The sequence below is a fragment of the Pituophis catenifer genome, unplaced genomic scaffold (genome assembly GCF_029215685.1).
Source record: "Pituophis catenifer annectens isolate HBS135680 unplaced genomic scaffold, rPitCat1.0.hap2 SCAF_2, whole genome shotgun sequence".
Lineage (NCBI taxonomy): Eukaryota > Metazoa > Chordata > Lepidosauria > Squamata > Colubridae > Pituophis > Pituophis catenifer.
The window spans coordinates 202,735,311-202,753,139 of record NW_027256882.1 but is presented as its reverse complement, the minus strand read 5'-3'; the positions used below and the strand labels follow the sequence as shown (position 1 = coordinate 202,753,139).

The 17,829-nt window shown below is 35.5% G+C and overlaps 1 protein-coding gene across 3 annotated transcripts in view; it reads left to right on the top strand.

The window, feature by feature from the left end:
- The window catches only part of NRG1 (neuregulin 1), a 647,655-nt gene that overhangs the window by 551,481 nt on the left and 78,345 nt on the right, over nucleotides 1-17,829 (top strand). For 2 of the 3 annotated variants that reach the window (XM_070935470.1, XM_070935472.1), the window contains exon 5: nucleotides 293-343. In XM_070935470.1, coding sequence (XP_070791571.1) covers nucleotides 293-343 — 51 coding nt within the window. Of the gene's footprint in view, nucleotides 1-292; nucleotides 344-12,164; nucleotides 12,814-17,829 lie in introns of those variants that run through there. The other variant, XM_070935471.1, reaches the window with a different exon arrangement.

Genomic DNA, 17,829 nt, shown 5'->3' with positions numbered 1-17,829 from the left:
TAGTGATATCCTATCATACTCTTACAAATGGTTACAAGCATTTTCCTTAATTCTGCTAGTTTTCTGCTATTACTTAAAAGTAATGCTTTTAAGATTAATTTTTGCCTAATGAATTATTCCCAGTGTGATTAGGACCACATGTAATTTCTTTGTAGTTCCCTGCTATTCGAACCTGCTTTTTCAACCATTTTCCTCAAAGCATTTGACCTTCCTAGGTAGACAAGTTTTAAATTCCGCTTCATAGATAGGATTTTTCCATCTCTATTACCATGTTGCTTTCTGTGTATTGCAGAACTCATAGACAAGATTTCTGCCTCTACTGAAGGAACAAATACATCTTCTAGTAAGTATATAGTACTAGCAGTCTTCATGAATCTATAGCCTACTTCTATTTTTTCAGTAAATATACAAAATATATACTGATTCTTGGGATACAAAACTAATTGCAAAAAGAGTCAGATTTTTAAAAAAACCACCTTCCCCAACTAGTATCTTTCAGATGTATTGTTTATTGCCACTCCCCTATCATCCAAAATATTGCCATAAAAATATCCATCACATCATAAGCTAAAACCTATTACATCTGGGAGGCACAAGATGCAGAAAGATTGCAAAAGGAATCACTTCCATAAAAAGAGAAAGCAGTTTGCTTCCTTTCTTTAAAAAAAAATCTTTTTCCCTTTTCCCCCTTTCCTTTCTAGAAAGGTTTTTTTTCATAGCAGACTGTTTCATTAGGTTTTCTGTCAATGCTTTTAAGCAGATTGTGGAAGCAGTAGTTACTAGTGTTTTTGACTCCAGAATATGCAAATAATCCTAGCCTTTAGATAATTAGATGATCTTTTTACATAATCAGAGTGCACAGAATAATTGCATATTGGAAGAATGCCTATGTTGAAAAGGTGTTTTATTAAAAATATCACTTCTTCATTGCAGCCAAGAATCATGATATTATGAAAGTTCTAAAGACACTTTCTTTCATAACTATACTGTGCTTTGTGTACTATATTATGCTTCAAGAAGGAGTTCTTCGCTCATACTAATGTGTTTTGTTGAATGATCCTTTTGACTTCCTTGAAGAATATTAATAGTAATGCTAGCAATATTAAGATGACATTGTCACAGATAGATCAATGGATTTGAGCTGAGGAGATTGTGGGTTATATCCAACATAATAATAGTGCAACATACTGTGTAATTTTGGCCAATCACAAGACTCAGTGAATAAGATTGTAGGGTCTAGTACACAGCTATCAAACTCAATTGCGTCTCATGATATATCATGACTTTTTTGCCTTTGTGGGGTGGGCGTGACCTGCGCATGACGTATTCAGCCTGCAGGCCACCAGTTTGACACCGCTGGTCTAGTATATCTGAAGGGTTTATTCCTATTACCCAGAAAATCTGAATGTATTTTCTTAGGAAAACTAAAGCTCAGAATAAGCTGAAGTTAGCAAAAGTTGCTAAAAAAAATTCTTCAGATATGTTCAAAAGAAAAGGGAAAAAAAGGCAACATACCAGCTACTTGGTATGGGTAGCAAATGATATCAAGGAAAAAAAATAGAACTGAACAATTCTTATTTGATCCAATATGTATATTTTACATGAAGTTTTAAAGTGGTATAAAAACTGTGACTCCAGCTCAAGCTCCATGTCAACATAGTCAAAGAACATCTGTCAACTTTGATGGGTTCAAATATCAAAGCCAGATAGATTCTAAGATTGGGGATATTCTATCCTTTGGTTGATGTCCTAAATGGACATCTGCGACATTGGACAGGGTTTTAATGGCCCATAATTCCAATTCTGTGGTTCTGATCAGACTCCCTAGTCTCTTCATATCATTGTAACAGAAGAAAGTAAAACTTGTTTATGATTCCCAATCCTAGGATAAAAGAGTTAAATAGCAAGAACATTTTAACAACAGGAAAGAAAAATAAAGTTAGTCCCAAATTGTCCAACTACATTGTTGAAAACAATGTGAAAGTGCCATGAGATTAAAGTTACATGCTCAAAATACCACTTTCAGTGTTAGAATTGGGAATAAGTGATTATGGTGTGGAATGGATGAGTGGATGGATGGATGGACGTATGAATAGATTTTAATTTTACCCTTCCACCTTCGTACTGTGAAAAGATCATTAAAACACTCTGACTTGAGATCAAAAATCTGATAATCCATTACTACACAATTGCTTTTATATTTTGTATCAATAGAAAATTTTATTTCTCTCATGATCGACTATGTCTAGCCTTTGTATCTGCCCCAATACGCATGCTGTGTTCTGATCCCCAAATTCATGAAAATCATAATTATAATTGCAAAAAATACAAATAAATTGTGAAGTACGATGCTACTCTGTAACAATTGTTGAGAGCTAATATTGGTCTAAGAGGAGATATTGATTAAATAACAAAATAGGTTCGTTATATTTTAGCGAGGTATCTGTGGTGGCCTGTATAGTATACAAATATTTTACTGATAAAATGCTCTAATATTGTGGCAATTTCCAACCGCAATTAAAATTATTAGGATAAAATAAAAGTAAAAATTATACAAATGCTATAAAATCAGTATACTTCAATATATGTTTATAATACCATAAAAACACTTATAGATATATAAAACCTTATACCTAGCAACCCTACCATTTGTCTTTACCTATAGGATTTACAACAAAGTATTTTCATTGTTTTAGTCATATAGTACAATAATGAAAGTAGGAAAATAGCTGTTTATTTCAAGCAAAAGAGCAAAGGCAGGGCATTCTGTTTTAAACTCCCAGTAAATTATTCATTCCTAATCTCTGTGTATTTGGGATTTATTTTTCCATTGTATGGATTTTGTAATTACTGATTTATATTTTCTCTTCTCTATCCATACATCTGCTCTTTAATACATCTGATAAAGTTTTGTGAATGTTGGTTTCTCTCACAAGAGCTTTCTCTTCTTCTGGCACCAGGCTAATATAGCTACTCTTCTGGAATTTCTATGTGACCTTGTAAGGTAGAACACATGTATAATTTATCAATTTAGGGAAGTTATACTTCCTTGCTAGTTGGGCAGAATACATTTATTTCATTAGCAAGCAGCCTTTTTCTATAATAGGATTAGTGTAAAGAATATATCAGCCAGGCACTCTTCTTGGACACGCTGAAAGGCTTCAGTAGAAAAAAGTATATGTCAGCTGTCAGAGTCTAGCTAAGAGGTTGCTGGTAATCAATGGCCTCGTGGGATTGATGGAGCCATCTTTCAAGTGGAAGACTGCTGTTCTTCCTGCTATGGGCTCAGATTCACATAGGCAAGAGGGGGGGAAAAGAAGCTTATTAACTCTATAAAAATACCATCAGCTAGTACACTACTAAAAAGACCTAGAATGAATGATCAAAATCAAGAAAAACCAGAGAACCAAACTGGGTTTGTTTTATCTCTTTAGAAATGAAACCTTTCTAGGATAGAATTCTGCTTAACCTGCTCTTCTGTGTCAAGCTGACAGAGATACATAGTCCTTTATAAAATTGTGACATTTTAAAATTTCATATTACATCTTATCAAAAAGCATTTATATCTTATAAGTTTGATATATCATCAACTTATTTTTTCCCATCATGAATTTCCTATATTTAGAAAATTCAATAGGGACATAAATCTGTGCATTTTTAATAAAATTTAAACTATGAAATGCAACAATTGTACATGCCAACACTAGCAAGCATCTCTAATGGAAAATCTCTTAACTTTTTGGGAAACAAATGATGCTGTCCGGCATTGCTGTCCTTCCACAATTGTTGCTGTTATTCTGAAACTACACGTACATTATAAGAATCTTAGTGTGTGTATATATGTGTGTATGTGTTTTAGTGTGTTTAAGAGGTACTAGATTTCTCATTCTGTTCTTCTATAAGCACTAACTTTTATCATTATGTTCACTATGTGCCTTTTAGAAATTGCTGAGTAAACACATTTACATTTAATCACATTAATAGATCAAAGGAAATGCCCAAACCATTTACAATCAGTTAATTGCTACAAGAATAATTTGAGACTGTCTGCTGGATTGTTCTTCCAAAATCATATATGAATTTTCCCCAAAAAAATGTTCGTTATTACTTAGCAATTCTATTTGGCAAGACTTTAGATCTGTCTCATCACCTAATGCACAGCCTCATGCTTCTCTTTGCCAGGAATTACAACTTCCCATTTCAAAGGCTGTATAGACTTTCTAGCATCTTCATTCACATAAATAATGCATTTAGTTTCCCTTACAGAAGGATGCTGCCTGGGATTATTGAGCAGGGGGAGAAATGGAGGGCAAATGTAGAGAAAACAGTGCATATAGTTACTACTATTAAGTAAACATCAGGTTATTCTTGAAATCATCTATTATTTTGGGATTGTACTGGTTGTTATACTCAAAAAAATGTAGAGGATTTAATTCTTTCCTTATCCACTGTTTCTTCCTTCCACACTTGACAATTTCAAAATGTCTTTGTTCTTTTTTAAGTGTTTGATATTATGTATGGGATTTTATCTATCCATCTGACGCACTAAACTAATCAAGCAGTGTTTCTGTGTTCGTTAAGTTAATGTGTTGCATTGTATGCTTTATAGCAGTTTCAACATGTATGGTATTGATACCAAAATGGGAAGCTCTCCAAGTTTGTTTCAACTTACAAATTGGAGTTTAATAAAAACAAATCAGTTAAGGCACTCATGATATGCTGTATGGTCAAAACTATGATATGGAAGCATGGCACTTTCCATATCAAAAGCGATAACCGTTTAGTGAGCAGTGAATGCTGTTCTTTTGTACAAGAAATCTGGGATGTGATGGAATCTGATAAATGTTGAGTGGTTGATTATGGATGGATTTTTGATTAAAAATCCATCTTAACTTACCAGGAGATATGAAATGTCATTGTTGGATTCTGATTAGAGGGAAATGGCATACAGAATCTAGCAGATATAACAAAATTTAGAATGGCCCAATAGAAGCAAGTGAAGGGAGTTTCATAAAGTTGAGTTTAAACAAAGTTTTACCGCCTGTGTGCATGCTTGCTTTAGGAATACTCAACATGCATATTTGTAAATTATCAGTGTACAGGACTTTTGGTGTTCTGTACTATCAAATGAATGGTTAACAATATCTTGAATTTGTAACAAACACATTTTGCATGGATGCTGTATCAGCTGTTAAGAATCCCAAGTATATAAATACATTCTGTCCACTTACATCTGGACTCTCAATTTTCAAATTTTTCCTAGAAGGTTCCAAAAACTCTCTTTTTTTCTAAAGATAAAAAAGTTTCCTGCAAAGAAACAAGGAAAGAAAGCCATCATATTTGAAAATGTAAGAAATAGAGTTATAAAATTGTACCCACATTAACATTAGAGCAATGTAAATCATTTCAAATAAGTATAAAAATATACATAATACAAATGTTAATAATTGCAGAAGGTACAATTCAGTGATTTATTTGTAGTTTACTTTTTGGGAGAGGTCCATTGTGAACACAACTGTTCAACAGCTACAGACATAGTTTTTCAAATCAATCTTTATTATAATCATAGATGTGCATAAAGGATGGGTACAAACATTGAAAAGAGACACACAGTATAATAGATAAAGACATAAAAGATTATGTATAAATGCCATATAAAGTGCATAGATTAAAAACTGTAAGAAACATAAATATAAAAAGTGTACAAAATGAGGATCTGAAAGAAGTGAGGTGAATGTTGAAAAACTAGGAAAGTTGACATTTTCTATGTATATACTATGCAAGAGACTATATTAGATTATACAGTGTTGTAATATGGCATAATAGGTGCATAATTTGAACATAATTTATAATGCTGAGTCTCAAGAATAAGCCAAAAGTCATTACATGACAAACTTTGAGCATTGTGCACAGATCCTATCCTAACACTACATGAATATGATGTCTAAAAACAACAAGATGGGTGGCCAATGAATTTGATAAATAAATAAACAAGGTAGTGTAAAATTGCACCATAATTATCTAGTGAATATGTATGTAGTCATGGTAGAATAAGACTAATATGAATACTATCTTGTTTCTATGTCTGTGGAGATTCTCAGTCATCCAGCTCATAGTTGTCTCAAAAGTGCTTTTTCAAAGGACAACTGGACTGTTTTTTCCCTGAGGAAGAAGAAGATGATGACGAAAACTAAACATCTTCTTCTTCCGCAGGGAAAAAAACAGTCCAGCTGCCTTTTGAAAAAGCACCTTTGAGACAGTCTTCTTTCTGTGTATTTGTGTTCTCTGTGTGTGTGTCTGTGCATCTGGAGTCATAATGGCAATGCAGTTCCAAGTCAGGACTCCTCCAGAATCAACCCTCACGAATTGCTGAGGTGAAAACAGACTATTATGCCAGAGTGAAGGCCTTTCTGTGCTCTGGGACTTCCAATTTGATTAGTCAAATCAAATCTTTATTACTGTCATAGACCAACATAGGAAGGGTAAAATAAATACAAACAGTAATTTTAAAAACCAAAAGCAATATAAAATATATAATGCTTCATCCCACAATTTATTTTCTGTATTATGTAATGTTGAACTAAACCCTGACTGATATAATTTTCATAATATACACAGCAGGAAGAGAGCTGCCTGCTTCCCACTGATTCCTCACTTAACATATTTGTCTATGTTGCAGGTTGTAGGTAATATATGTAGCAATAAATAACAGGCATTTATTTATTTATGTATATTATGATATATAGAAAATGCATCAGACAGTGTTCCAAGTAATATTTCAAGAAAATTTATAAACATTACCAACTCTAGAGCAAGCTGTTAAAGAACTTTAAAAGAAGAAATAATAAATCATCATTTAAAATATTTAGGTAACTGTATTTTAAAAATAGGTTAGTTAAAGGTTGGAGGCTCATAGAGAATAATTTCATTTACTCCATGAGCAGGTTCAGACCCCCTCCCCCATTAATAAAGAAATTACTAGAAAAAATAATAATACTGGCCCCCACATATACATAAACATTAATTTCTAATGAACTCATAGCAGAAATGTAGCAGTATACCTGCTAGCTATGCTTCCCTTTAGATTTTCTGAAATCCTCAATGGTTACAACCAGGCCGCAGGGAACTCTGGTTAATTGTTTTCTCAAAATCAGCAAATACCAGTAAGTGGGCTTTCACCTCACCTTTTCTTGCCAAGCAACTGATGTATGTCAGAAGCCAAGGACAAAACAAACAGCCAAAAAAAAAAAAAGATACTGATTTGCTGTGTGTATTTCCCATGGATGGCTGTGTTACAATAATAGCTGACTGCTGGAAATAAAACCAGGAAAGCAACCAAACCAAGCAAGGAAAATCTCGATGGGATGTTGCAAAGAAGAGGAAAATGAAAAAGGAAGGGAAAAAAATAGAATGAGTGCTGTACTCAGCCCAGTGGTGATTGGTGGGCGTGGCTTGGTGGGCGTGGCAAAATCTCCATTCCCACCCCACTCCAGGGCCAGCCAGAGGTGGTATTTGCCAGTTCTCCGAACTACTCAAAATTTCCGCTACCGGTTCTCCAGAACCTGTCAGAACCTGTTGGATTTCACCCTTGGGTTGTGCTCTACCCAGTTTCTATTGGTCTTTAGGTACAGGTACAACCTTCCCCTTCAGTCATTGGAAAAGGCCCTTTATGTCTGCAAGAAACACCTAACGTCTGAAGAGGCATTGTTTTTTTTTTGTTTTTTTTTTAATTTGATTTATATGCCGCCCTTCTCCGGAGACTCAGGGCGGCTTACAATGTGCTCAGCAATAGCCTTCATCCTTTTGTATATTTATACAAAGTCAGCTTATTGCCCCCACAACTGGGTCCTCAATTTACCTACCTTAGAAAGGATGGAAGGCTGAGTCAACCTTGAGCCTTGGCGAGATTCGAACCTGCAGTAATTGCAGGCAGCTGGTCTTAATAACCAGCTTAATAACAGGGTGTCTTAGACCACTGTACTACCAAGGCTCTTTGTTCACATAATAAAGCCTGCCTGATGCTTTGTTTGAGGATTATATAGGTATTTCAATTAACCTGCACATTAGGAAAGTGCAAAGTAAGAAAGTTTGGCTTAAAATGTGAAAGGAAAATTTTTACAGGTAGTCCTCGGCTTATGACCACAATTGAGCTCCAAATTTCTGTTGCTAAGCAAGACAGTTGTTAAGTGAGTTTCACCCATTTTACCTTGCCATAGTTGTTAAGTGAATCTGCAGTTGTTAAGTTAGTACATGGTTATTAAGTGAATCTGGCTTTCCTATTGACTTTACTTATTGAGTCACAAAAAGTGACCCACCCCCCCGGACACTGCAGCCATCATAAATATGAGCCAGTTGCCAGGCATCCAAATTTGGATCATGTGACCATGGGGATGCTCTAATGGTTGTAAGTGTGAAAAACAGTCATAAGTCACTTTTTTCAGTGCCGTTGTAACTTTGAAAAGTCACTAAATGAACTGTTGTAAGTCGAGAACAACCTGTGTTTATTTTTAGGTCAGACATTACAAAAGGCAAAATTACAGAAGGTTTACTATAAAGAACAGGGAACAGGACTGCAAAGGAAGCAGATTTTTAAAAAACCTGTCTCTTCAGCCATTTGAACTGAAAATATAAAATAGAGAACAGTATTTTATTTACTTCTCTTTCAAATCAAGTTAGTCTGAAAAGACAGAGAATGTTAAAGGCCAGTATTATGGATGTGTGGATTTGGATATGTTAAGACTTTTTTTGAGAATAAGATTGTGATTGATTTCTGATCATGATCCTATATATCACCTTATAGAGTACAGGTATATTCCTGTAGGGATGTATTAGGGATAAAGATGGGACTGAACCATCACCTTCCTGCATTTTTAATGAGTTCTTTTTTTTTCCTTTTGGACTGGATCTTTGGCTAGAAAAGACTTTTTTTTCTAGTTGCAAAAATGGCTGAATAGGATAAACAAACAACAATCTCAGCAGATCTAGTAAAAGCTTTCACTGGAAAAAAAATCAAAAAAGTCTTTAGTTTTATGAAAAGGTACCCAGGCTTACATACAGAATAACGCAGAACACATTTCCACCCAATGAAACATTTAGATCAGTGTTTTTCAAACTTGGCAACTTTAAGATGAATAGACTACAACTTACAGAATTCCTCAGCCAACATGCTACATTTGCATATACCGCATATTCCCATCATTGCCTCAAATATTTGGGTTGGAAGACTTAAGCTTGTGAGAGGTCCTCCTCCAAGCTACCATTATCTGGGATACAAGAATCCTGATAACCACTAGAGGGCAGCAAAAAGAAACAGACAGTCCTAATTAGTGATTGCCAATATCTCTTCACTCCAGATATGGTAATCTCCTTTGAGTCAAGCACAACTCCCAATAGCATTACACCCGTGTGATTTTCATAGCTGTATAGGAACAGTTTGTCTGCTGCCTTTGATGAGACTTTTTAACTTGATAGACAGATATAGGGAGGGAGGGAGGGAGGTAGGAAGGTAGCTGTAAGGAATGTGAAAACTTTGGAGAATTAGTAGAAACCATTGAACTTGATCCATCAATAGATCTGCAGATATATTTTGCTGAGTTTTACCTTGATCAATTTTGATGTGTTTGTTCCTACAAAGAATTCTATACTCATTTTATGTTTACATATTTGAAAATCTCTTTTTTTACTGTTACTGATTAGTTTTTCTTAGTTTTAACAGAAGATATGTTATTCTATATTCTATGCTGTTCCATATTCTATGCTTGTGAACAGCTAAGAGTGGATGAATGGTTGAATTCATCCACTCTTAGCTGGTTGAAAGAGTGGATGAATGGTTGAATTCATCCACTCTTAGCTGGTTGAAAGAGTGGATGAATGGTTAAAATTAACCAGATTACTCTGCAGTGCCTTGAGGCCAGAGAAACTGATACAATCAGTAGTGGGTTCCACTTACCTTCGCTACCGGTTTGGAACTCGCTTCACTCACACGCAGCACTTCTGCGCATGCACAGAACCTTCTGCACATGTGCAGAGCGTCCGTGATGACGTCCGGGCGGGTGGGCAGAGCCTCCCGCCACTGCCACTGGATACAATGCTTAATTTTGAAAAACTGCTGATTTTAAGGGTTCAGATTATGTTCCATCACTATATATTGACACTTCGGACTGCACAACTTCCAAAGGGAATCTTGATAACCCTTAAACAGATATTTGGCAGATCGAATCTCACCAGGCTGAAGGTTGACTCAGCCTTCCATCCTTCCAAGATCGGTAAAATGAGGACCCAGATTGTTGGGGGCAATAGGCTGACTCTGTAAACCGTTTACAGAGGGCTGTAAAGCATTGTAAAGCGGTATATAAGTCTAAATGGTATTGCTATTGAAATAGTTAAATTAAGTGATACAATTACAGGTTTTGGTAAATAATAAATTCTCAAGTACTGAATCCTAGTGATTTATATGGTCCATATCATTTTCTTATATACAATACAAAAGTGGATTGCCGTTGAAAATTATCATTTGACTATTTTTCATTGTGAAATCAAATATTTATATAATTTCTGCATTTGACCAGTAGCAGTTATGTTTCTATGCAGCTTTAAGTTCCTTTTATAATTATTTTTAAATATTTTTCATTTATGGTATCAGTTTCCTTGAAAGTATTTATTTTGGAATTGGTAGCAATTCATCAAACAGTTAACAAGAAAATAATGCAGATTGAAGAAAGAAAATGAAGAAATGCTTTAATTTTAGTTCTCCTTAAAATACTTTCAGACAAAAAAATGAAATATTTGCAAAGCCAGATTGTTGTCACACATAACAGCTTTCCCCATTCAAGGCTTTTGTGTAAAGCTCATTCAATAGTAATAAAGCAGGAACCAGAGTAATCATCATCATTGCAAAATCATAGATTGTTGATGTGAACATTCTGATTTAAGTGCAAGCTTTCTCAGATTGGATCATATGGCCAAAAAAAAAAAAAAACTTCCAACTTAAAATGAGGATTATGTTCTCATCCGGTCCATTATGACTCTAACTTGCTGGATTGATAGGAAGGCAAACTTTATATCTAGGTAGCAGCAGAAAGCAATTGCGGCTGAGAGGCCTGCTATCCCCCCTGGGAAGGATCGGATATCCAACAGCCTCAGCCTAAGGTCCAGCCCATAAGGCTGTCACCTACAACCTTCCCCGCCCTATCCTCACTGCAGCTTTGTTAGATTTCTCTAATGGTTGGGAATCCTTTCGTGATCATACACTGGGAGGGGAAAAAAAAAAGACCGCTCACTGGCTCCTGCATGCCTCTTTTTTATTGTACGTCTCTATTCCGTCTAATTGGATGAAATAGGAAGTCCCTGGCAGCCCTGTGTTGCTGGGTGTGCGGATTTAACTCAGGCCAGCCCTGCAGAGGGGTGGGGAAAGAGGAAAGAGAGCAGAAGGAAGGAAGGCACGGAAAAGAAAGAGTACTCTGGAGGGACGAAGAAGAGGAGGAGGAGATGGTAAGGACGCAGAGCAGAGAGTCCCCATCCTTTTATTCCTTTTTTTCTATAATAATGATGCTGGGAATGATGCTCAGGAAGCAGGCACCTGCTGCTCTGTAATGATTCAGCCTCTTTCTGCCAGCTCCTTTGCACAACAGGATGCTGTTATTACTGTCTCTGCTGCTGCCGTTGCCGCTGCCGCTACCCTCCTTACTGGTTTTCCTTTGGCTTCTCCTGCATGATGGCTGTGTTTTTCTCCTCCTGAGCAATCCCCAGTCTCAGATGCTGAAGGTGAGAAGCCAGCTGTTCACTTTGGGCTGTTGTTGGTTCAGTTAACCAAATTTGTGGAGGAATTGAGCTGCTGGTTTTCCTTGCCTTGTTTTGAAGAGCTGAGAATGGCTTGAGAGGAAACTAGGAATTTAAAATAAGAACCTTTGAAAAGTGAGGAAGGAAAAGGAGCTGATTCATTCACTATGAGAAGCTTCTTTTCTGAGAATTTGGAAGGTTTTGGTTCTTTGGTGGTCTCTTTCTGTGGGTTCGTTTTTTCTGACGCTTGAACTCTGTTTTCATGCCTGTGCTGTGATGCTGTAAGATTTCTGAAGCTGGCTTTCCTGTGAAAGGGGATGGACCTGAATCAAGCTTGTAATTAAGCCTTCTTGAGGAGAGCTCCCTTGGAAAATACAGGATCAAAAATGTCGGAAGCCAGTCTGGAGAAAGCTTCCCATCCCTCAACCCAGCTGAGTCCCACTGCATCACTTGATGGGCTTCCTGGTGAAGAAGAGATGCCAGAGGCTCAAAGGGAGGAAACCAGGATGCAGGGAATAGCAGGCCTTGCAGCTACTTGTTGTGTGTGCCTGGAGGCAGAGCGACTGACGGGTTGCCTTAATTCTGAAAAGATCTGCATTGTCCCAATCTTGGCTTGCCTGATCAGCCTCTGCCTCTGCATTGCTGGCCTTAAGTGGGTGTTTGTGGACAAGATTTTTGAATACGATTCTCCTACCCACCTTGATCCCGGTAGAGCTCGACAAGATCCGATTACCTCTGTGGACCCTACTGCACTGTCTGCTTGGTTGCCATCTGCAGCGCAAACCTCCTACTTCTCCCTTCCCACCAATGAAGCTGCACAGGAGATCATGGAGCAACCCAGAGGCCCCCTGGTAGTTACTCCTGAGGTTGCCTCAAAGCCATATCCATATAACACTGTCCCAAATGATTATTTCTTGCCATCTTTGGTACCCTCGCTACCTCTGCCTAGCCTAAAATCTGAAGTGAAAAGACCCACAACTGCATCCCTCGTACAAGAAATTGAAACCAATATCCAAACAGCTCCACCAAAATTAGGTAAGTTCATATTTTATCCCCCCCCCACCGCTTCCTATGCCAGTTTGATCACAACACTTTGCATAAAGTACCATGATAAGTGAACATGTTTTGCTGATTATTAAAACTGATGACGGTTAGGGCAAATTATACTTTTAGCGTATTCCTTTATGAAGGTTCAAAAAAGAATATGACGGAAGTGAAATTTACTGTACCATTTGCCAAGTCACTTGACTAATGAATTTTACTTGTCCATTACAGTGATTTTATTTTATCTGAGCTCTTTATAATTATCATTTTTTTTTATTATTATTCAACTTCTGTGTATTTTGCATTCCTGACAAATTATCTGCCCCATCATAATAGCATATACATTTCTCTCCTAAAAGCAATAATAAATTTAAAAAAATAAAAAGTACATTATGGAAGAATTGCTCTGAATTTTAGCAATAATTCTAAGTTGTTCTATAATTGTTTTAGCAATAATTCTAGGATATTACAACTTGTACAACCTTATCAAGGATTGCTTCATTGCCATATGCAGTTCTACTTCATTGCTATATGCAGTTCTACTAATACTTCTTTTGCGGTGGAATTTATTAATATTGTTCATAGCTCTTCATTCTGAGGTAAAAAATAAACAATAACTTGCTATATTCCACCCTGGAATCTTTTTTAAGGCAAGAACTGAGCCTTGGAATGTATAGAATAGTAATGAAAACAAAGAAGCCTCTAAGCATGTACAGACTGTATTTCTCTTGACCTTGGCTAACCAGTTTGGAATCAAAACACAATGCACCTGACTTGGACCATCTCCTTTTCAGGCTATACCTGAGAAATGTAGGTCAGGGTGGCATTCAAGGGAGAAAGGGAGTGTATATAATCATGCTTTTTTCAGGATTGGGAGTATCTGAATAATTTAACTTAAAACACCCCCTCTTTGCTGATTGGCCAAATCTTGGCCCATCAGTTTAAATTAATAACTTTATCCCCATTCGTCTTACTGTTCAAATCAGAAAACAGAGAAAACATTAATTTTTTTCACTAACATACCAAACTTGTAAGCAATGAAAATGTAATGGGATAATTTGATGTGCAGCCCTGAAAGTAAGCGTTCATTTTTTATCAAAATCATTTGTATCTCGAACATTTAATAGAATAACCTCCAATATTAGAGAACAAAAGTGCTGAGGTTTATTAAAATGCAACTGTTGTGACAATGCAGTTTGTGGATGGTGTGTCTTGAATCAGAAAGCTGCTTTGAAGTGATTCATAATGTTTAAGAGTAACATACAAGTGAAGAACACTGGCTATTCCTTTGATGTATGTTCACTTTTAAAGCAAGAATATTCTCCCTCTTTTTTCCTTGACCAAGCTGCTTTGTAGGTATTCCTTCTGAGAGCATGATGTATCAAAGATGCATCTTCTCTTCTGTGTGGATACATGTCTCATAAATTCTGTCATTGAAACAGTTTTGCCCTTTCAAAAATCATGTCTACACAAGTTCTTGGAATTCTTCTGCTAGATTAATAACTTTAGGCTTATAGCTTTCATGTATGAATGACTTGAGTTATACAATTCAGAAATCCTATCACTTTCAGGAACACTGTACCCATTTTCAGCAACTACAGTTTGGTTCTTGCCTAGTTATTATATTTCAGATGACATAGTCTCACTTGGAGGAATTGAAGGTTATTACAATGCAGCTTTTTCGTGTACTTTTTGCTTTGAGAATTCATTACAGAAGTATTGGCTGGAGCTCTACTTATCTTGAACTGATAACCTGTCAAATAAAGGATGGATCACTGGATAGTAAAGACCCTCTAAGTAACTGTCATGTATCAAGATTGCTTTAGACCATTTTTGTACATTACAGTGTCATCTTTTCTTCCTTCCAAATAATGCTGCTGACAAATGGGTTATCATTAGCAAAAAAAAAAAAAAAAAAGTCTTTTCAGAGGAGCAGAAAATACCAAAGATCTATAAATACAGGATTTAAAATCCTGGAATACAACAGTCTGTAAACTGGGAAGGGAATTTAGTTCCTTCAATATAAAATTAGGCCAAAAATATGGCATCTGCTTATACCCTAGTCACTGAATAAGTTTCTACAAGGGAAAAAAAGAGAGTTATAACAGCTGGTTGATTTTATCCACAATGCAATTAACTCATATATTTGCAGAATAAAGGAAGGAGGTGACTCCATGTTAATTCCATACAGAGATACCTTTGGTTATGTTTTCATTTGCATTTAAAATCAGTCTATCTTAAGTTTTGCAGCAATGAAAATCTTTACAGAAGAGAGAACAATGTTACAAGTTTTTTAAAAAAATAGGTTTGCCATAAAATGTAAAGAAGCAAGAGGTGACTTACAGCCTAGCCTTATCATAAATTAGAGGTTGCATGTTATTGGAGCGGATTGTACAAGAAATCCATTAGGGGAATTGTTGGAAGAGAGTGAAGCATATGCATGTAAGGAAGCATTGAGCTTCGTTGCACTGTTCAAACTAAGTATAGTTCAAAGCCTGACAGGTCAATTTTGAAGCTGGATTTTTTTTGTGTGTATGGCAGAATCTCATTTCCTTTCTCTCCAACTCAGCATATTCTGTTTGGGGTTGCATCTTTCAAGGTCATAGCCTGACAAAAGATAATTGATTCTTCTTTGAGCTGGAGTCAGAAAGAGAACATTCCTAGCAATTGTCTCTGTTAACATTAGTTTCAAGCAATTGTCTACCTTTTAGTACCTAACATTTTGTCAATTTATCTTTCTGATTTTGAAATAAATCTCATATTTCTTTTCCTGAAGTGAGAATTTTTTTTTTTAATTACACATTCATAGGCATGGCATGTTCACGTCAATCGAATGTCATATTTTGCTATAATTATTTCAGTAATCCTACACTGGTGTCATGAATACTAAACATACAAGAGATAGAAATATACTTTTTTCACAACTGTACAAAAGCAGCAATTACTGTAGTATTTACGTTTGGATTATAGCAAATATTTCTGTAATATTGTATATATATTGTATTGTATATTATAAATATTTTTGTTGCTACTGTGCTAAAGAAGTAAAGCCTTTTTATCTTGTGTTTGGACATACTTTTAACTGCTAGAGGAAGATTCTGTGCTGCATTTTTCAGCAGAGATCATTCTTATTGTCCTCTAATGGCCAAAAAAATAAGATGACCGTTCCTGACTTGGTTCCATTGTACAGCTTCATTACCTATATTTTTGTCTATTTATTGTTAACTCCCTGTATGTGGATAATAGATGAGACAAAAATGTTTAGAAGCATAAAGTAAAAGATTCTGCATTCCTGAAAGCCACCAGGAACAGCTCAGAGGATCCTTAATGCCTAATCAACAGAAGGACATTATGAGGCTTTTTAAAACAGTGGATTTAGACCTATTTAAAGAAAATCCTAGCTGAATCTAAGCTTGCATACTTTGGAGAATAGTAACTGCTTCTCAAATAGTCCTTTAGAAACCTCCTGTTTCTGGACTACAACAGCAATATAACATCCTAAATAAAAAACACAATTTAAACAATTTAGATTAGGTTCTTGAATATAACTAATTTATGGAGACAATATTCGCCTTGCAGAATTTTTTCATTCACATGCAAACATAACATGCATTCTTAATAAATATGACCTCCCTTGTAATTTTTAATTAAATGGATCGCCCTAAAAGGTATATTGTATTGCAATCAATTTTGGGTTTTTTTAAGATAAAGAATATTTTCCAGTGGATTCTGAATGAAGACAGTCTGAGTAAAATGATGAGAAAAATTACCATTGTTGCTTTTCCTGTTTGATTATGAAATATGTATCTTTGCAGGTGTTTCCAAAATTACTCAGTCAAGCAGAATTGTTAGAGCCTTAGTAGAATATGATTGCATTATTTATTCAAAAAAATGTTGAGCAAATGACAAAAAGGTCAAATCAAATTAAAAATTGATATACCAAGACAATTGTGCATGATTCCATAGGCAGACTTGTGTTTTTTCTTATTCTTTTTTTAAAAATACTTTGTCACAATTTCTCTAACTCCAATGATTTCAGAAGTTATGATTGAACTTTGAGAGAAACTCACTTGTATTGAAGTAAAAGTAGTTTACTTCAAGCTACCTGTTGCTCCCTTCCTACAGACAAAAGAATTGAGCCATTTGGTTTTGATTGCCTGAGTTGTAGAATTTACTTTGCCATTTGAATGTAAAATTACTACATAATTAGTCCTAATCCTTAACCAGGGTAACTTTTTCATGTAATTTCCATTTATGCCAATACCTGCATCAGCAGCTTATTTTTTCAGAAGAGATTACTTGATCGTTCCATGAATTGCAAGTCATGTAAGCTAATCAAATTTCTAAATGCAGACTCATTTTTTACTTTGTCTTGGTTATTAGCAAAACAAGAATTAGTCATTCCCTTTTCTTCCTGGACTTGCACTTCTACTATGGTTTGGTTTTGGCAAGCCTATGCCATAATTTAACTATCTTTGTTTAGAGGCAAATAGGGTAATACAAAATCAGATCTGTACAGGCTTGTGATCAGATCAGCCAATGTAACATGACTGATTTGTTCATAAGAGACCAATTCTATTGCTTCTAGGCAAGCAAGCTAAAAGGAAAAAAAAATGAGTAGCTTAAAAGGAACAATTTACATATGAATGAAGTTTAATTCCCAGTTGCCAACGTGAAAAAAGAAAAAGAATTACTTTTTTTGTGGGGGAAGCGATCTTATGCTGCAATGGGTTTCAATTTTTCATTCAATATCATGTCTTTCTTTTTTCCCAAATCTGTGCTTCCAATGTTTTATCACTATCAATGTTCTCACCTTATGTACTTTTTTTTTAACATTCCTCATTTTTCATTCACATTTGTTTTTCTATTCCGTATGCTGTTTGATGAGTATGATGATTTGAAAGAGCAGGATTGTAAAGTTAGAGAACTTTTATATCCAGACAATACTCATCTTCTGCCTAGGATTTTAGAAATTTGAAACTTGGGTCTAATGATTTTGCTACCACA